This window comes from Rhinatrema bivittatum, chromosome 3 (genome assembly GCF_901001135.1).
Source record: "Rhinatrema bivittatum chromosome 3, aRhiBiv1.1, whole genome shotgun sequence".
Taxonomy (NCBI): domain Eukaryota; kingdom Metazoa; phylum Chordata; class Amphibia; order Gymnophiona; family Rhinatrematidae; genus Rhinatrema; species Rhinatrema bivittatum.
Genome location: NC_042617.1, coordinates 8,911,808 through 8,932,808, shown reverse-complemented (window position 1 = coordinate 8,932,808; position 21,001 = coordinate 8,911,808). Strand labels below are relative to the sequence as shown.

The 21,001-nt window shown below is 47.3% G+C and overlaps 1 protein-coding gene across 3 annotated transcripts in view; it reads left to right on the top strand.

The window, feature by feature from the left end:
* The window catches only part of MRPL14 (mitochondrial ribosomal protein L14), a 29,514-nt gene extending 8,799 nt beyond the window's left edge, over nucleotides 1-20,715 (top strand). For 2 of the 3 annotated variants that reach the window (XM_029592876.1, XM_029592877.1), the window contains exons 2-3: nucleotides 17,331-17,423; nucleotides 19,982-20,715. In XM_029592876.1, the coding sequence (XP_029448736.1) occupies nucleotides 17,350-17,423; nucleotides 19,982-20,348 (441 nt within the window). In that variant the 5' untranslated portion in view covers nucleotides 17,331-17,349 and the 3' untranslated portion in view covers nucleotides 20,349-20,715. Of the gene's footprint in view, nucleotides 1-17,330; nucleotides 17,424-17,514; nucleotides 17,668-19,981 lie in introns of those variants that run through there. The other variant, XM_029592875.1, reaches the window with a different exon arrangement.
* The last annotated feature ends 286 nt before the right edge of the window (nucleotides 20,716-21,001 follow it).

The window sequence follows — 21,001 nt, the reverse complement described above, 5'->3', positions numbered from 1 at the left end:
GCACCGCCACTCCAGCATCGGTGCCTGCTCTGCGGCCCAGTCTTGCTCCTGTTCTGTGTTGCGGCAGGGACACTGCTCTCCAGGGTCCTGCCTGAGGCACGAGGCCACGCCTCTCTTCGCCTCTTAAAGGGCCAGCATGGGAGTGGTCCTCCTGATGATGTCATTGTGGGAGTTACTTCTCAACCCTATAAAAAGGGCCTGTCTTCATTGCTTCGTTGCCTTCGCAAGGAGCCAGTCCTCCTTAGAACTTCTCTGTATTCCAGCTTCTCCTAGGCACTCTGTTCCATGTTGGAATTCCATGTCTTCATCTTCATCAAGGTCTCTTGTCGGATCCCGTGTCTTTGTCCGTCCAGTTCCTGATGTTCCGACGTCCTTCTCTTCAGATCTCCTGATGTGCCTTATGTTTCGTCCTTCAGATCCCCTGATGTCCTATTCTCCTGATGTCTTCATGTTCAGATGACCTTTTATCCAGATGTCCTTCTCGGCAGCGCAACCCTCCAAAATATCCCGGCTTTTAATCTCCTCACTTCAGGTTCCATACTCAAAGTCCCTTGCACCGAGTCCCGTCTCTGAGTTCCTTGCTCAGAGTCCCGTCTCTGAGTTCTGCTCGTGCTCCCTTGCCGAGCCCCTTGCTCTGTGTCCTTGGATCCTGAGGTCCTTTTCCTTATCCTGAATCCTGTCTGGTTCTTCGGAGCTCCTTGCACCTGTCTCCATCCTTGACTAAGAACTCTGCTTAAACCTGTTCCGTTTCAGCTGGTCCGTGCCTTGCCTTGACTGACTGTGGAGGGCACACCTCGGTGCAGGCCTCGTTGGAATCTTCGTCTTGAAACCTCTAAGTACCTGAGTTGGGAACCACCTGCGTGGTCCGTGACCTGCCTTGACTGGCTGTGTAGGGCGCGTGGAGTGGCAGTACCTATTCAGAACTCTTGATTTGTGACTCCATCTGAGTCTTTCAAGCAAGCTGAGTTTCGCCTCAGCCCTTCAAATCTCCTGAGTCTTCTTCTGTATCTTTCGTTCCAGCTCTCAGCCTCTGTTCGTCCTGTTGCATCTGCCATTCCGTACGGCAGGTCCGAAAGGGCTATCGAGTGGCTGGAGGGCTACTCCAAAGACCAACATTGCATTGCTGGGTCTCTTTGATGCGTTCAGGTTCAGCAAAGGCCAGGGTCTTGTTCACTCCTTGGGCACTCCTCACCTGCCTCTGCGCTTCCCGGAGCTCCTCTGTGGTCGTGTCTTGGCCCAAGGGTACACAATCTATCCAGAAGTGGGACCGCCTCTAGCGCTCCCCCTAACAATGTGCTGCCGTGTCACTGAAAGACCTATTCAATAGATCCCTGTAAACGGGAGAGATACCGTTTGACTGGAGAAGATCTGTGATGGTCCCACTTTACAAGAGTGGGAGCAGAGAGGAGGCTGGAAGCTAGAGTCCAGTTAGCCTCACCTTGGTGGTGTGAAAATTAATAGAGACTCTGCTGAAGGAAAGGAGAGTGAACTATCTACAATCTGGTGGGTTGCTGGACCCGAGGCAGCATGAATTCACCAGGGACGGTCCTGTCAGACAAATCTGAATCTGATTGATTTTTTTTTTTTGATTGGGTGACTAGAGAATTTAATCAAGGAAAAGTGCTCAATGTGATTTACTTGGATTTCAGGAAAGCTTTTGATACTGTCCCACAGCACTAAGGTGGTGGAGTGGATTACAAACTGGTTGACTGATAGGAGACAGTGTGTAATGGTAAATTGAACCTACTTTGAAGAGAGAGCATTGTTAAGTGGAATGCCACAAGAATTGGTTTTGGGACCGGTTCTCTTCAATATCTTTGTGAGCAACATTGTGGAAGGGATAGAAGGTAAAGTTTGTCTATTTGTGAATGATACTAACATCTGCAACAGAATGGACACGCCAAAAGGAATAGAGAGAATGAAAAGTGATTTAAGAAAGCTTGAAGAATAGTTGAAGATTTGGCAGCTAGAATTCAATGCCAAGAAATAGTCATTCATCTAGGGTGTGGTAATCCAAAAGAGCTGCATCTGGTTGGGGGTGAAAGACTAATGTGCACAGACTGGAAGAAGGACCTTGGAGTGATAGCATTTGGTGGTCTGATGTGCCAAGAAGTGCAGGGTAATGCTTTTGTGGTGCACTAGTCCAAAAGAACCGTATGAGATGGGGGGGGGGGGGGGGCCAACAGATTGTGTATGAACTGGGAGAGGAACCCTGAGGTGGTACTGTCTGGCTATCTGAAGACAACGAAACAAGGTGACATGGTGATGGCAAAACTTAGAGGTATGCTGAGCTGCATAGAAAGAGGAATAACCAACAGGATAAAAGAGGTGGTGATGCCCTTATACAAGTTTTTGGTGAGACCTCATGTAGAGTACTATGTTCGGTTCTGGAGAACATATCTCAAAAAAAGATAAGGAAGTATGGAAGCAGTTCAGAGAAAGAGAACTAAAATGGTGTGGAGTCTGCATCAAAAGCCACATGAGATGAGACTGAGGGACCTGAATATGTATACCATGGAGGAGAGGAAGTGCAGGGGAGATATAATACATACCTTCAGATAACTGAAAGGTTTTAATGATGCACAAACATCAAATCTCTTCCACTGGAAAGGAAACTGCAGGTCATAAGAAATTCCAAGGAGGATAACTCGGAACCAACATCAAGAAATATTTCTTCACAGAGTGTGGTGGATACATGGAATACCCTTCCAGAACCGGTGGTGAAGACAAAAATGGTAATGGAAGTCAAAAGGGCATGGGATAAACACTGTAGATCTCTACAGACCAGAGGATGGAAACAGGTTACTCCATTTTTCTTAACTTTTTTAACGCAAACACTATTGCGTTGGGGTAACTTTCACAGAGCAGCAGACACTACCCTTAACAAAAGACAAGAGGAGTAACCTGCATGGAGCAGCAGGTTCTATTCTTAACAGCAGCAAGAGGGTAATCTGTACGGAGTGGTAAAAGCAACTTGTTGGGCAGACTAGATGGACCATTTGGTCTTTATCTGCCAATTACCATGTTACTATGTTAAATTACAATCTTGAGGGAACACGAAAGTAACTAACAACAGAGGAGATCTGCTAGTTACTTCTTCTGTCGACTTTTCTAGGAAACCAATGAGCCAAGGCTGTCTGTGGAAACCTCAGCAGGCCCTCCATTTCCCCTTGCAGCTACTCTTGTTCTCTTAAGAACAGGGAGAAAAAAAGATCTTACTAATTGGGGGAAGCTGTCCTCAGGAACATTCAAAACCTGTTTGAGGTAGGTCTTAAAAGAAACTCCAGTGGAGAGAGAAAAGTAATAATAGGAAGATTCAATGTACGCAAATTCAAAGCTCTAGCAGAATTTTCAAGATTTTCTAACTTGTGATATACCACATTTTGATCTTGTATCAACCCAGTCTAGAACAATTTCAGCTGTGTAACTGAAGATTCTGCATTCTCAATTTTCTTCTCCAATGACGCTCTCTTAGTTTTCAATAGATCTCAGCAGTAAGCAAAGCAATAGAAGAAACAGACATCTCATTCCAGATGCTCTCCAGAGTACCAACTGGAAGTCTAACTAAAGAAGATCTCGCCTTCAGCCTAACAATGGCCAGAGATACATCAATGGACCCACCCCATACTCTCCCTCAGTGAAGCCATTAAGTATCCTTTAGCCACCACACTTGTCCGAGTGGAATTGGCGCCATCTTCCATTTCATCTCGTGCAGCCATCGCTGTTTTGCTTTCAAGATTCGAGACTCTTTTGTCAAATGATAGTGGAAGTCTCCTACTGTTCTGTCCAGGCTGATGCTATATAATTCATTGGGGGTCAGAGAAACTTCAGCATCCAGCTGACTGGTCGCCTCCCAACTCCGGCAATGTCAGCATTCAGTGACGCTAAAGGTGAGGCTTACGCATGCTCTTAAGATTGAAGTCTGGCGGAGCTGAGGTCTAGGGGGAACAAAAACCTTCCACCCACTAACAGATCCTTTATACTTCATCATCCCAAATCCAAGAAAAAAAGAAACTTGAAATTCCAGGAGATATTACGCATGCATCTACTCATGAACCACCATGTTGGGTTTTCCCCGGGGCTTATGATTGTATTTTATTATGGTTATTTGGATGTATGTATTTTATTTTATTTTTTGTAAACGGCTTCAAATTGATCTTTGGTTCAAGGAAGGCAGTCTATAAATCTAATATAACCTATCGTAAATCTGAGCTTTGTTTCATTTTCATGTTGGCTGGTTTTGCCGCCTCTTCTTGGAAGCTTGATGCAGATATACCACTTTGGTGAAGATTGAAGCTTCTTGAAGCTAGTCAAACAATTCAGATATTGACGGCAAGAAGTATTTGTTTTTTATGCTGATGGCATTCGAACCCCAGTAGTCAGTACACGGGTGAAAGAACCATTTTTCTTGCCAACGCAGAAGAATCCTGTTGCAGCAAAGTGGGCGGCTTGATGAAACCTCTCTAAATTCTCCTGTATGTGCTCCAACATTTCTTCAGTTTCTGGGATGGATAATAGGTATGCTCTACCCCGAGACAGTAATTTGCCAGGCATTGCCTATGGTGCAATCATATGGGCAATGGGATGGGAGAATCTCGGCCTGTTTTTGATTAACGATGTCTGCAAATGATATGTAAGGCAAGTTTAGAAGATCTTGGAGATACAATGAGCAGAGTTGCATAGGAGAATATACTGGAAGAAGACAGTTCTGAAAAGAATGAGTATTTCAGAAAAGGATATCTCCATTTTACAACCAGATAGTGTCATTGTAACCACGATAGACCACACAGAACTAAGTTGACTGCCTTCTGAAGCGCAAAAATGAGGCGCAGGAGTCCCACTTATAACATGATAGGTCCTGTGGTGTAGTGAATGGTTCCTGGCAGTAGTCCTCTGGGACTGAAGAAATGCAAACAGGAGTTTTCAGTGGGACTAGAGGTGTATATGAAATCTTTCCACCAGGGTTTTGTCGAAGTTGCCGGTGGCACCAGAGTCCAAAAAGGTTTCTGAGAGGAGTTCCATATTTCCAAAATCCAATTGAACAGTCAACATAATTTTGACATGGGGAGGAGAGTGAATAATGCCTAGAATTGCCTCTCCCATCAACCCTAAGCATGGGAGTTTCCTGATTTTTCTGGACAGGAGGAGGTATAATGACCCTTGCCTGCGCAGTATAAACAAGTTGTGTAATCTTCGCTGGCGCTTCTCTTCTTCTGATAACTTGGATCTCCCTAGTTTATTTTATTTATTTGTAAGCTTTTATATACCAAAGTTTAGCAAAAGGCCTTCACTCCGGTTTACAGGTATAACAACATATTACAGGTGAAACACAATTGGCATAACATCAGATACAGATAGGTTATAGTTGCATGGGTTCTGCCTTGGATGTGGATTGTGAAGGGGAGCAGGCAGGGAACAGCACAGGTCTTTGAAAGCTGGGTGCCAAGCATCTAGGGGACTCCTGTTCTTGTTTCCGCTCTTGAAATGGAATGTCTGTTTTCACACACACGGAATCGAGGTTGTACAGTTTGACAGGAATGTCATGGCTGGCCACTTCATCCTTGATCCTGGCCGATAGACTCTGGCAGAATACCTCTAACTGTGCCTCTTCATTCCAAGGAAGTTCAGAGACCAGGATACAGAATTGTATAGTATTTTTCCACAACAGTCATGGTATCCTGTCTCAGGCAGAGTAATTCTGAGGCTGAAGAAGGTGCTCAAGCAGACTTATCAAAAGAGCTTCTTGAAACGGGTCAGGAATACTTGAAGATTACAGAGACTGTGGTCATCTCTCTCACTTGAAGGAGAAGACCATGCCAGACCAGACCGATATTATTATAAAGGTTACTTTCACTCGTTCAGATACAAAGTTAGCTGGCTGGAGCTCAATGTTAATCGGGCACTGATTGATTGAAACCTCTGCAGGTTTATGGGATTACCATCATACCAAGGTGGCAGAGGTAGGTGAAGTAAGTAGTCAGATACGAGGTAGGGACAGTATCTGATTGTAGTGGCATTAGAGGTGGTGTAGCCATAACTAGGGATGACTGCAGTTTAGCTGCAAAGAAAGTTCTTGCAGGACCAAAATTAATGTGATCTTGATTGTCTTTTGTTGTTGCTATTAGACTCTTAGTGAGAGATCCCACAGGAACTCCAGCAGGGGAACATCAGCTGAGTCCATGGTCTAAGCAAACTGTCATAAGAGCATGCCATACTGGGTCAGACCAAGGGTCCATCAAGCCCAGCATCCTGTTTCCAACAGTGGCCAATCCAGGCCATAAGAACCTGGCAAGTACCCAAAAACTAAGTCTATTCCATGCTACCGTTGCTAGTAATAGCAGTGGCTATTTTCTAAGTCTACTTAATAGCAGGTAATGGACTTCTCCTCCAAGAACTTATCCAATCCTCTTTTAAACACAGCTATACTAACTGCACTAACCACATCCTCTGGCAACAAATTCCACAGTTTAATTGTGCGTTGAGTGAAGAAGAACTTTCTCCAATTAGTTTTAAATGTGCCACATGCTAACTTCATGGAGTGCCCCCTAGTCTTTCTGTTATCCGAAAGAGTAAATAACCGATTCACATCTACCCGTTATAGACCTCTCATGAATTTAAACACCTCTATCATATCCCCCCTCAGTCGTCTCTTCTCCAAGCTGAAAAGTCCTAACCTCTTTAGTCTTTCCTCATAGGGGAGTTGATCCATCCCCTTTATCATTTTGGTTGCCCTTCTCTATCGCAATTATATCTTTTTTGAGATGCGGCGACCAGAATTGTACACAGTATTCAAGGTGCGGGCTCACCATGGAGCGATACAGAGGCATTATGACATTTTCCGTTTTATTCACCATTCCCTTTCTAATAATTCCCAACATTCTATTTGCTTTTTTGACTGCCGCAGCACACTGAACCGACTATTTTAATATGTTATCCACTATGACACCTAGATCTCTTCCTTGGGTTATAGAACCTAATATGGAACCCAACATTGTGTAACTATAGCAAGGGTTATTTTTCCCTATATGCATCACCTTGCACTTATCCACATTAAATTTCATCTGCCATTTTGATGCCCAATTTTCCAGTCTCACAAGGTCTTCCTGCAATTTATCACAATCTGCTTGTGATTTAACTACTCTGAACAATTTTGTATCATCTGCAAATTTGATTATCTCACTCGTCGTATTTCTTTCCAGATCATTTATAAATATATTAAAAAGTAAGGGTCCCAAAACAGATCCCTGAGGCACTCCACTGCCCACTCCCTTCCACTGAGAAAATTGTCCATTTAATCCTACTCTCTGTTTCCTGTCTTTTAGCCAGTTTGCTATCCACAAAAGTACATCGCCACCTATCCCATGACTTTTTACTTTTCCTAGAAGCCTCTCATGAGGAACTTTGTCAAACGCCTTCTGAAAATCCAAGTATACTATATCTACCGGTTCACCTTTATCCACATGTTTATTAACTCCTTCAAAAAAGTGAAGCAGATTTGAGAGGCAAGACTTGCCTTGGGTAAAGCCATGCTGACTTTGTTCCATTAAACTATGTCTTTCTATATGTTATGTGCTTTTGATGTTTAGAACACTTTCCACGATTTTTCCTGGCACTGAAGTCAGGCTAACCGGTCTGTAGTTTCCCGGATCGCCTCTGGAGCCCTTTTTAAATATTGGGGTTACATTTGCTATCCTCCAGTCTTCAGGTACAATGGATGATTTTAATGATAGGTTACAAATTTTTACTAATAGGTCTGAAATTTCATTTTTTAGTTCCTTCAGAACTCTGGGGTGTATACCATCCGGTCCAGGTGATTTACTACTCTTCAGTTTGTCAATCAGGCCAACCACATCTTCTAGGTTCACTGTGATTTGATTCAGTCCATCTGAATCATTACCCATGAAAACCTTCTCCAGTACTGGTACCTCCCCAACATCCTCTTCTGTAAACACCGAAGCAAAGAAATCATTTAATCTTTCCGCGATGGCCTTATCTTCTCTAAGTGCCCCTTTAACCCCTCGATCATCTAACGGTCCAACTGACTCCCTCACAGGCACTTGTAAGAGTGGACCCTGGGAGCACTGACTGACAGGACTAGGGCATGGTACAGAATTCGTTGGGCAGGCAAGGTCAAGGCAGGCGTAGTCCGTTCAGAAGCAGGAGATGAGCAAGGATCAGGGCAGGCATCAGATGAAAGCAAGGTCAGGAACTAGGTCAGGCCTGTGGAAGTCAAAATCAGGAACAGCCAGATGCAGAGGAATGAAGAATTGGGGGACCTGTTGCTCAGGCACCTGCCAAGAGGAGCAAGCTTCCTTTTAAGTTGGAGCAGTGCTGATGTCATCAGTCCACACCACAGGAAATCCTGGGGGTTGGCCCTATAAAGCTGGTGAGTTGCTTTGGACCCTTACTCAGAGTGGCAGGATGCAGCAGCAGGGCAGGATGCCAAGAGCTGTGCTGGGAGGCTCCAGCAGGTCTCAGGACCATGAAGTACAGGATGCCAACCGCACTGCAGCACCACTGTTTTGTTCAAACTAGCTGTGCCTTTTCTCATATACTGATGGAACATCAGAGGACCAAATGAGAAATCAAAGCCAATTCAACAACTAGTCCAGTACTCTGGTGTCGTCCCCCCCCCCCCCCCCCCCCCCCATTCAACTGCTCCATCTGTCCTTACCAGTGCACTTTGTGTCTCAAAAAGATCTTGCAGAGAAAAACATCTGATTGCACGCATGCTTTCATTTTGGAAGCTCTGAAACGTCATTGCCAGAACCCAGAATAGGGGCTATTCAGCTCCCTCCAGTATTTCACAAGGGGCTTAATGTTGTAATTTAAAAGTGGATTATGTGCAATTGAAAGCTGTATAAGAGCTTGCTGCCTATTGATGCATTATGGATGGAAATTCTTTTGTGTCTGACTTGAAGTATTTACATGGAGGCTGCTTGAAGATGGAATGTTTGTTTTACAGGGCTGATGCCATACTACAGAAAGAATGTTATTTGCTTTGTTACAGGAGTTCAGTAACATTTGCTTTTTTGAGAGCAAATACTAACGCTTCTACTTGAAATAGTGCAGGAAGGAGACAAGAAATCTTGTATTTGACCAACCTGATTTAATTAATATTGAATAAACTTTGTGCTAGCAACAAAACAGAAGTGTTATTGGCCACCCTGGTGCCTCAGTGACATTGCCGTGCAGAAAACTCGGGTTCAACTCCAAGGTTAGGTCTCTGCTACCCAGTGTGCAGCACTTTCAGCCCCTGGGAGAGTGATGAGGATCATTTATTTTATTTATATATAAGTTTTTATAGACCGTCAGTCGGAATATACCATCATAATGGTTTACATAAATAGTTTAAAATAAGACAGTTAAAATGAAATAACAGAATACAATCTTAATAATATTGTCATAACAGAATAAAACATAGCATACAATAGAATCAATAAAATTATACATCAAAATGTCAATCATCGTAAAAGAAAACAAAACAATTAAATCAATTAATTTTAAACTTGATTTCGCCTCATCTGTCCTGCATCGGTATTGAATCTAATCATGGAGTTTCCCCAGTAAAAGCCTTGTAAAATAACCAAGTTTTTACATCCTTCTTGAATGATTTAAAATTGTGCTGGAGTCTTAATTTGTCAGGTAATGTATTCCAGATTTTTGGGCCGGCTAGGGAAATTGGTCTATCTCTGACTTGTGAGAGATGGGCTGATTGTATTGAAGGGATCAATAACAGCCCTTTATTACTGGACCTTAACTGCCTTTGGGGTGTATGTAGTCTGCCTCCGACCTAGTGCACACAGCGGCCTGCATTAAACCATTGTGTTGCTTCTCCGTAAATTATTTTATGTATTATACATGAAACTTTATATTCGATCCTGTAGCTGATTGGTAGCCAAGAAGCCCAGCATTCTGTTTCCAACAGAGGCCAAAACCAGGCCACAAGAACCTGGCAAGTACCCAAACACTAAGAAGATCCTACTGGGATACTGTTGTTAAGCCGTTATACTGTAAATACTGTTTCTGTTTTATCGTTATACTCTACCTTTTTTTTTTTTTTTGCCCCTCCCTTCCTTACCTGTTTAATAACTATGCTATCTTTAGTTCCTACTGTTCTTGGTACACTGTAAAGCGCTTGTTGCTAAGTTTTTTGTTTTATGTGAACCGATGAAATGTTCCCAACGTTCATCGGTATTTAAAAACTTGCACAGAGCTGTGCGCATATCTACGGCTGGATGCACAGCTGCGCGCACAACTCACACGCTCATCTTAAGCGCACCGGAGCACATAAGAGTTTACGCGCCGACAGCCATGGCACCACCAGAAACAGGGATAAAGGCTCAAGGCCTCTGCCAGCATGCCACATCAGAGCCGCACAAAGCGAGGAGGCAGACGCCCTGTGCACGCAGTGTGAGGAGGCCCTGGGAGATCCAGTTCAGGGCCAGTCCCACCCAGGGCCGAGTACTAGCTCCTCAGGGGGTACCCCGGACCTAGCAGATCCCAGTGGAACCTCCCCACAGACGGGGACCCCCAGGGAACCAGCGCCTCTCAGCTTGGACCCAGCGTCGATCTCATGGGTGGAGTTCTTCAAGGGGATCCATGCCTTTGTTCAAATGCAAACTGAACCTCTGGCTGATCAGCCACATGCTCCACTGGAGGACCCTCATGCCCCAGGCCCTTCAAGACCTAGGCACAGGCTTCCACTACCCAGAAGCCCCACCTATGGGGACATGGACATCTCTGAAGAGGAAGCCGAGCCCCTAGAAGAGGGGGAGCTCCCCCCCGGGGACAGAGCCTCACCGAACCATAAGACGCTTCTTCACAAAGGACGAGCTCCCGGACCTGGTCACCCAATGTCTGACAGAGCTCGGTATCCCGGGCCCAGGTACTTTGGGGGAACCTAAACCAAACCCCCTGCTGGAGGGTCTTCGCCAGACTTCTCGCCATTTCCCTCTGTTACAAGCGGCACAACAGCTGATTGACCTGGAATGGAATGCTCCGGAGTCCACATTCAAAGGGGGATGAGCTTTGGCAGCCATGTATCCCCTGGACCCGGCAACCAAACATCTTCTTGCATGCCCAAGAGTTGATGCCATGGTCTGTGCGGTCTCTAAGCGCACCCCTATCCCAGTGGAGGGAGGAGCAGCGCTCAAGGATGCACATGACCGGCGTCTGGAATTCATCCTCAAACAGTCGTTTGACGTTGCCGCTATGTTTCTACAAATTGCGGCCTGCTGCACCGTGGTGACACGTCCCTGCTGATCACAAACCAGGATCAACACCCCGGGAGAAGACATGGAACCAGCAGTATCATTCCTCGCGGACGCTGCCTCCGACCTAGTGCGCCCAGTGGCCAGAGGAGTGTCATCTGCGGTGGCGGCCAGGAGGCAACTCTGGCTCCGAAGCTGGTAGGCTGACACATCTTCCAAAACGCACCTCACAAGGATGCCCTTCAAAGGATCCCTCCTGTTCAGCAGCGAACTAGAGAAACTGGCCGACAAATGGGGTGAGTCCCCATTGCTGCGCCTGCCAGAGGATAAGACCAAGAGAAACCAGTGTCCCTTCCCCTGGCCCTCCAGGGGCAGAAGTTCACAGCGCTTCAATCCTTACAGGAGCAACTATCAAGCGCCCCGCCCTACGGGCAGGAATCAGTCCTTTCGGAACAAGCACAACAAGAGGGGAACCAGCTCGGGTACAGGCCCCAGCCGCACCCCACAATGAGATTCAGCCGACCCGTCCAAGGGAAGAAGCCATAGGGGGCAGACTAGCCCTATTCTACCGCAGATGGGTCGAGATAACTTCGAACAAGTGGGTCCTAGCCATCATTCGGGAGGAGTACTAACTGGACTTCCTATGAACCCCTCCGGACAAGTTCGTGGAGTCCCCCTGCCACGACCTCTTCAAGAGGGCGGCAGTAGAAGCTACACTTTCCAGACTACTGGCCCTCGAGGCCATAACCCCACTGCCTCCACAAGAAACAAATACTGGACATTATTCCATTTATTTTATCATCCCCAAGAAAGAGGGAACATTCAGGCCCATCCTGGACCTCAAGTCGGTCAACCACCACCTGAGGATTCCCCGCTTCTGCATGGAAACCCTACGATCCGTAATAAGGGCGATACAACCGGGAGAGTTTCCCACATCCCTGGATCTTTCGGAGGCCTATCTATACATCCCAGTTCATCAGGAACACCAGCGCTACCTACGCTTCAAAGTCCTGAACCGTCACTACCAGTTCCTGGCACTACCCTTCAGGTTAGCCACAGCACCCCGGACATTCACCAAGGTAATAGTAGTGGTGGCGGCAACACTGAGGAAGGAAGGAATCCTCGTTCACCCTTACCTAGACGATTGGCTGATCAGGGCAAAGTCACCGGAGGAAAGCCACCAAGCAACTAGCAGAGTCATAAATCTACTGGAGAGCCTAGGATGGGTGGTCAACACAAACAAAAGTGTCCTACAGCCCTCATAGTCGCTGGAATACATAGGAGTCCGATTCGACACCAAAGACGACAAGGTCAGCCTGACCCCCACAAGGAGATCAAAACTGTGGAACCAGCTGCAAACCTTGCTGAACGATCCTCGTCCCACAGCATGGGATTACCTGAAAGTCCTCGGGCTGATGGCATCCACACTGGAAGTTGTGCCATGGGTGCGAGCCCACATGAGGCCCCTGCAACGCTCACTTCTATCACGGTGGAGCCCACGGTCCCAGAACTACACTGTACGTCTATCACTCCCGGGCAGAGTCCGGACCCAGCTACAGTGGTGGCTGCAGGCCAGCCACATGAGCCGGGGATCAAGACTATCCTCCCCAATCTGGACCCTACTCACCACAGATGCCAGTCTACGAGGATGGGGAGCACATTGCGAGGAGTTAACCGCCCAAGGGCAGAGGAACGCAGAAGAGGCGGGATGGAACATTAACCACCTAGAAACACGGGCAGTCAGACTAGCCTGTCTGCGGTTTGCTCACAGACTTCGAGACAAAGTGGTCTGAGTAATGTCGGACAACGCCACCACAGTGGCCTACATCAACCAACAGGGGGGAACCAGAAGCCAACAGGTGTCCCTAGAAATAGACCTCCTGATGGCATGGGCGGAAGCAAAACTCCAGGAGATCTCTGCCGTCCACATCGCCGGGAAAGACAACATCACGGCGGACTTCCTCAGCAGGGAAAGTCTAGAGACCCAGGAGAATGGAGGCTGTCGCCCGCAGCCTTCCAAATGATAGTGAATCGGTGGGGGGACACCGGACATGGACCTTCTGGCAAACAGATCCAACGCCCAAGTATCCAGATACTTCAGCTGCAGGCAGGAACCGCAGTCCCAAGGGATCGATGCCCTGGTACAGACCTGGCCAGCGGGGACCCTACTATATGCCTTCCCGCCGTGGCCCCTATTGGGCGCAATCATTCACAAGATACAACTACACAGGGGGTTAGTTCTTCTGGTGGCTCCGGATTGGCCAAGAAGACCCTGGTACACAGACATGAGAAGACTACTGGCATGGAACCCCCTACCCCTGCCTCCACACAGGGACCTGCTACAACAAGATCCAATCCTCCACGAGGACCCAGCTCAATTCTCTCTTACGGTCTGGGCATTGAGAGGGCCCGCCTGAGAGAGCGGATACTTGGGGGCTGTAATCGACACCCTCCTCCGAGCACGCAAGTCCTCCACATCGTTAACGTACATAAGGATTTGGAGAGTATTTGAAGCCTGGTGCAAAGATCACAACATCAAGCTACACTCAATTAAAGTGTGCATCGAGTTAAAAATATTTTCTCTGATTAGTCTTAAATGTGTTGCTTGCTAACTTCATAGAATGCCCCTTAGTCCTTCTATTATTCGAAAGTGTAAATAACTGATTCACATCTACTTGTTCTAGACCTCTCATGATCTTAAAGACCTCTATCATATCCCCCCTCAGTCGTCTCTTCTCCAAGCTGAACAGCCCTAACCTCTTCAGCCTTTCCTCATAGGGGAGCTGTTCCATTCCCTTTATCATTTTGGTAGCCCTTCTCTGTACCTTCTCCATCGCAGTTATATCTTTTTTGAGATGCGGTGACCAGAATTGTACACAGTATTCAAGGTGCGGTCTCACCATGGAGCAATACAGAGGCATTATGACATTTTCTGTTTTATTCACCATTCCCTTCCTAATAATTCCCAACATTCTGTTTGCTTTTTTTGACTGCTGCAGCACACTGAGCCGACGATTTCAATGTGTTATCCACTATGATGCAAGTTTGCTTACCATAAACAGAGCTCTCTGTAGACAGTTGGCTAACCCTAACCTCTATAATCAAGTGAGGGGCTCATGAGGCAGCGCCCATGCAGGAAACCCGGCGCATGCTTAGCAGAGCAAAAGCTTTATGGGCTAGGAGAGAAGGATCCATTCGCTGTCGGATGAGACCCCACGTGTCTTGGCTAATTCATTCTGTTATTTCCAGAGACCCCCGTTTATGGTTAAACCTGCTTTATTTCTCTGCAGAGAACAGGAAGGAAGAGCTGGAGAAGAGAGTAGAGCACTTGTTTTCTTCTCTGTAGTGTCTGCTCCAAACTTACCCCACCCCTTCCTCACCTGCTTCCCCAGGAGGGAGAGAGGGTGAGACGTCGCCCACACTGCAGGCAGCTATGTGGGGAGAAATAGGAGCAGCAAATATACTGGACAAGGAAGCAGAGCAGTTTGTTTTCTGTTCTGCAATCTCCTGCCCTCTGACCTCTTTTCCTGTGTTAAATGCAGACCGTCCTGTCTGTACTCTCGCATTTCATCTGAGGGAGGAATGGGACAATCCTAGAGCACTAAATAATTGATGGGGGGGGGGGGGGGGGGTAGTAGGAGAAGACATGTTTTGGAGGAGAAATGGGTTGTATGCTCAATATCCTTCTTCTCTCTGAAATGGTGGAAACGTGGGCTGTCTGAGGTGATGAGAGAACCAGGTATGGGCTTTCACTAGAACAAGGTGGGAGCAGGGCCAAAGAGCTGGTAGTTATGGGGTGCAAGAGAACTGGAGGGGGGAGGAGGGTCTGTATGAAAGAACCAAAGATGGGGTGGGTGTCTGTGGGGGGGGGGGGGGGTAAGGGAGATTCAGAGATTGGAGGAGGAAGGGTTTGAGAGAGAGAGGCATGATGGGGGGGGGGAGATAGTGTGTGTGAGAGCCACAAGGCTTTTGGGGGGAGCATGAGTGATAGAAAGCCAGGGAGGAGTATATGCAAGGGGATGACCAAGGGTCAGGGAGATGGGGAGAGGTATGAGAGGGGTAATGGAGGTCAGAATGGGATGATGGGCTGAACGAGACAAACTAGAAAGGGATGTGAAAACGGTGAGAGTGTCAGTGGGGATGAGGGGGGAGAAGGGAGCCAGATAGCATAAAATAGATAGAGGGACAGGGAGAACTGGAGGGTGAGAGATGAAGGGATGAATTCCAGGTGTGAGAGTAATTGCTGTGAGGGAGAGGTTTAGAGCAGAGAAGAGAAATGAAAGAAAGTAGATGTGGGGGGAAGGAAGTGATGGAAACAGAGAGAAAAAAGTAAAATGGAAAAGAGACCCGGAAAAGGAGTTAGGAGACAAAGGTGGACATTGGAAAAAAGAAACCGAAAGGACAAATGTAGAATGAAGCACTTTACTTTTGAAAATGTAACGCAGTCCTCTAGCAGCTGTAGGGCTCCTGGCGTAAGCCAGCGAGTCTGCAGCCTGTGACGCCTTTAATTGGATCAATGTAAGGTTTATCCATGATGGGAATAATGTCTCTGATGTGGCGACTGAAGAAGGAGGGGGCCTCTGTGGTTTTACCTGCGCTGATCCAGTAGAATGGCAGTGCTGAGTTATTGTTCTGTGTACAATTTAGTTTTTGTACACGGAGAGAGATGATGGAGAATTAGCTTTGTGAAAACGAGGATGCCTCAGCGAGCGCCACAGAGCTGGTGTGAGTCCCGTGATGATAAACTGGCATAGAAACATAGAAATGACGGCAGAAAAGGGCCCAATGGTCCATCCAGTCTGCCCAGCAAGCTCCTCATGGTAATATCTGCTGCGCCGTGCAGGTTACCCCTATGCTGATCAGTTTCCCAGACTGTAAAGGTCAGGGCTCTCGTTGGTTGCCGTTTGAATCCAATTCCCCATTATCCCGTGCTGTTGAAGCAGAGAGCAATGTTGGAGGTCCATCAAAGTAGGAAGGCTTATTGGTTAAGGGCAGTAACCTCCGCACCAGCAAGTTACCCCCATGCACTCGTTTCCTCATTCCCATCCTCTGAGCCCTTAGGGATCCGCAGTGTATCCCCTCGGTTCTTGCAGTGTGATTGGTGCTAGTTCCTTAAATTGTCCTCCGAGACCAGCAGGATCTGTGTTTTTGCAGGATTGTTCCCGGAGGAATTGTTGCATTTAATTATCAAAATCTCAGGGGGGGATGGACTGTATGGGCTGGTGCCCTGACTCTGTTAAGTTCCTTTGGGTATAAGACAATATTTCATTTTCTAAGAAAAACCATGAGAAACGGCAGTGCCTGATGTGGAGGTCGGGGCCGGAGTGATTGGCCTGGAAGAACTCCAGATAAAGTGAGACGATTAGAAAGGGATTGTGCATTCTGGGCTTTCCTGCTGCTCTTCCAGTTGCCTTTGTCACGATCCTACACCTTCCTCCTTGGATTACACACGATGCAGGTGTGCACGGGCTGCTCCAGTGACTTGTCTTGGACTGTGGATTAGGCTGGAAGGGCGAGTCCCAGCTCCTGCCAGGGACTCTGGGGGACTCGGGACAGGTCGCTCTCCTTACTTGGGGCTGTTCTGGCATGCAGCAGGGTACTGCCAGGATTAGTGTCCCCCAAAGATGTCTGCCTGGCCTTTCTGAAGCACTAGAGCAGTAAGGCGGCTGCTGCTGCTGCTGCTACCAGGTGGAGCGGAGGACCGGCCCTTCCTGGCCTGTACAATATGGGAGTTTGATTTCCCACCCCTCCTGTAAAAGCTTGGTGAGCGAAGAGAAGTAGATAGTCCCCAACCCGGCTTTCTAAAAGCAGAGAAGTTCTGAGCTGCACTGCTTGGGCTTCCAAATCTGCTCGAGGTCTCTGTGCACAATGCAAGGGCATGGGAGGTTTTGCTGCACAAATGTATCCCTGCTTCCTTTCTGTGGTAAGACCGTGGCGGTGAAGCCGTAATGTCGGTGTACTTTTCTTGGTCACGTGTGGTTTGCTCTTCAAACTCTGACTTTTTAGTAGTCTGAGTTACTGATTTCATAGCCATGCTAAGGTGTGTGTGAGTTTGAAGTTTTGAGCATCCGTGAGATTAATGATACATATATATCTCATTCTGTTCTTTGTCCTCAGGCTTTGCTGGCAGCATTCAATGGCGCTCTTGGATAGGCAGTTGAGCCGCCTCCTCCTCCATGTAGGCAGAGCAATCGCTCAGCGACACTTCAGGTAACACAAATAACAGTCGGTGTGATCATAGTGCAAATCCGTAGTTTTGGATGGGAATGAAAACTGAGATTATTTTTTTCTTAAACTGCAGCTTGAGTAGGTTTAGGTGACTTTTCTTGCACCAGTATAAAGATCTGCTGTGGTTCATGTTGAGAATGAGAACCTCCCCAGTAATTATATACCATGCTGCTTCAACTTCAGAGAGGCGCCGACTCGCCAAAGAGAACCACTGCTTCGCTTCATGGTAATCAGTGTCCTCTGTGTTCCACATCCTCAGGGACGACTAACTCCGTTCCTCAAGAGCCACAAACAGGCCAGGTTTTCAGGATTTCCACAATGAATATGCTTGAAATGGGGTTGCAATCACAGCCTCCAGTGTATGCATATTCTTTGTGGATGTCCTGAAAACCAGGCCTATTTATGGTGACCGGAATTGGCCACCCTGTCCTAATATGATCCCTTCTGAAAACATTTGGCAATTGTTAGCTAATTAACATGGGGAGTATTGCATTGCCACTGCCTGTGTTATACCTGTTCTGTGATGAGCCTGTGTGTGCTTGAGAGAGAGACTAGCTTGCACTGCTGCTGCCTTTGTTGTGCCTGTTTTCTGATGGGGCAGCATATGTGTGGCAAGCTTGCATGGCCACTGCTCATGCTGCACCTGTTCTACAAAAGGGCAATGCATATGTATATGTATATTCATTGCTGCTGCCTGTGCTACACCTCTTCTGCAGTAGGGCTGGGTGTCTATGAAGCTTGCACTGCTGCTGCCTGTGTTGTGCTTATTCTGTGATGGGACACTGTGTGTGTCTGAGAGGGAGAATCTTGCACTGCTGCCGCCTGTGTTGTGCTTATTCTGTGATGGGACACTGTGTGTGTTTGAGAGGGAGAATCTTGCACTGCTGCTGCCTGTGTTGTGCTTATTCTGTGATGGGACACTGTGTGTGTCTGAGAGGGAGAATCTTGCACTGCTGCCGCCTGTGTTGTGCTTATTCTGTGATGGGACACTGTGTGTGTGAGGGAGAATCTTACACTGCTGCCGCCTGTGTTGTGCTTATTCTGTGATGGGACACTGAGTGTGTGTCTGAGAGGGAGAATCTTGCACTGCTGCCGCCTGTGTTGTGCTTATTCTGTGATGGGACACTGTGTGTGTCTGAGAGGGAGAATCTTGCACTGCTGCCGCCTGTGTTGTGCTTATTCTGTGATGGGACACTGTGTGTGTGAGGGAGAATCTTACACTGCTGCTGCCTGTGTTGTGCTTATTCTGTGATGGGACACTGTGTGTGTGAGGGAGAATCTTGCACTGCTGCTGCCTGTGTTGTGCTTATTCTGTGATGGGACACTGTGTGTGTGAGAGAGGGAGAATCTTACACTGCTGCTGCCTGTGTTGTGCTTATTCTGTGATGGGACACTGTGTGTGTGAGAGGGAGAATCTTGCACTGCTGCTGCCTGTGTTGTGCTTATTCTGTGATGGGACACTGTGTGTGTGTGTGAGAGGGAGAATCTTGCACAGCTGCTGCCTGTGTTGTGCTTATTCTGTGATGGGACACTGTGTGTGAGAGGGAGAATCTTGCACTGCTGCTGCCTGTGTTGTGCTTATTCTGTGATGGGACACTGTGTGTGAGAGGGAGAATCTTGCACTGCTGCTGCCTGTGTTGTGCTTATTCTGTGATGGGACACTGTGTGTGAGAGGGAGAATCTTGCACTGCTGCTGCCTGTGTTGTGCTTATTCTGTGATGGGACACTGTGTGTGAGAGGGAGAATCTTGCACTGCTGCTGCCTGTGTTGTGCTTATTCTGTGATGGGACACTGTGTGTGAGAGGGAGAATCTTGCACTGCTGCTGCCTGTGTTGTGCTTATTCTGTGATGGGACACTGTGTGTGTGTGTGAGAGGGAGGGTCTTGCACAGCTGCTGCCTGTGTTGTGCTTATTCTGTGATGGGACACTGTGTGTGAGAGGGAGAATCTTGCACTGCTGCCGCCTGTGTTGTGCTTATTCTGTGATGGGACACTGTGTGTGTGAGAGGGAGAATCTTGCACAGCTGCTGCCTGTGTTGTGCTTATTCTGTGATGGGACACTGTGTGTGTGTGTGTGTGAGAGGGAGAATCTTGCACAGCTGCTGCCTGTGTTGTGCTTATTCTGTGATGGGACACTATGTGTGTGAGAGGGAGAATCTTGCACTGCTGCCGCCTGTGTTGTGCTTATTCTGTGATGGGACACTGTGTGTGTGTGTCTGAGAGGGAGGGTCTTGCACTGCAGCAGTTTGTGTGTCACTCTTGTCTGCTCCAAGAAGAGATGCAAAGAACTAGAGAAGTGTGAAACAGAAAGTGTGTTTACACACTAACTGTGTGAGCAGTGGACATACCAGAAACATTTTCTAAAATGATTGTTTCTTGACTTTTTACAAAATGTTTCTCTTATGTCCTTACTGAAGAAAGCTGAGGTTGCATTGATGCGCAGAACAACGTTTTAGCATTAATTTCTGAGGGAGGTCATTACCTAACCTTGCGCTGATCTGTGTGCAAAGATTTAGCATGATCTCATCTCCTGTCTTGCAGTATCAGTGGGGCCTGCAGCGCAATACAGAAAATGACCCGGGTGCGAGTGGTGGACAACAGCCCTCTGGGGAACACTCCCTACCATCGACCGCCCCGCTGCATCCATGTCTACAATAAAACTGGAGTGGGCAAGGTGGGGGACAGAATCCTGTTGGCCATCAAAGGGCAGAAGAAGAAGGCTCTTATCGTGGGTCACAGGATGCCTGGCCCCACCATGACTCCCAGGTTTGATTCCAACAATGTGGTTCTCATAGAAGACAATGGAAACCCAACTGGAACTCGGATCCGAATTCCCGTCCCCAGCAGCCTGCGAGCGAGGGAAGGGGAATACTCCAAGGTCTTAGCTATTGCCCAGAGGTTCGTGTGATACGTCTCGCGGTGACTGCGTGGCGATTCTCTCTCCCCAGCTGAGCAGTGCTTCTGTCCCATGCTTGCCCTGTACAGAAGTGAAGAGACTTAGGCTCTGCGCCTTCCTGGACCAGAGATCCTGGTTCCCCCAAGCCAGATTCACAGCTTGTCGTTTGTGATTGATAAAAAGGAACTGGAGTGAGAGCTGAGGCAGTCACACACTGAGGGAGCGAGAAACAGTGTCCTAATCTTTCAACCACCTTGGCATTCACACAGTTGTTTGACCTGATGAAACAGGAGCTAAGGTTTATTGGATATCTTAAACTGAGTGACTTATTTTATGTGGAGAAAATTAAAATGTCCAATAAAATATGTTTTGAAACAGGTTTTCGATTGAAATCATTTTTGCAAACTATTCAATGAGAGCAGGTCACTTTTTCCATTAAATGGACCTTTTTAAATTATTTTAGATTCCTTTTTCTTTGGTAGCTCAAGGCGAGGTACGTTTAGGTACAGTAAGTATTTCTCTGGACTCAGAGGGTTTTGGGGAACGCCTATCCAGTAGCCTAACACATGCTAAAGTACATCACACCCATTCTTGACAGCAGCAAAACAGTGCATGCTAACCTCAGCAAGCGCACGCTCCAAAAGTCATCCTTGATGTCTTTCCTA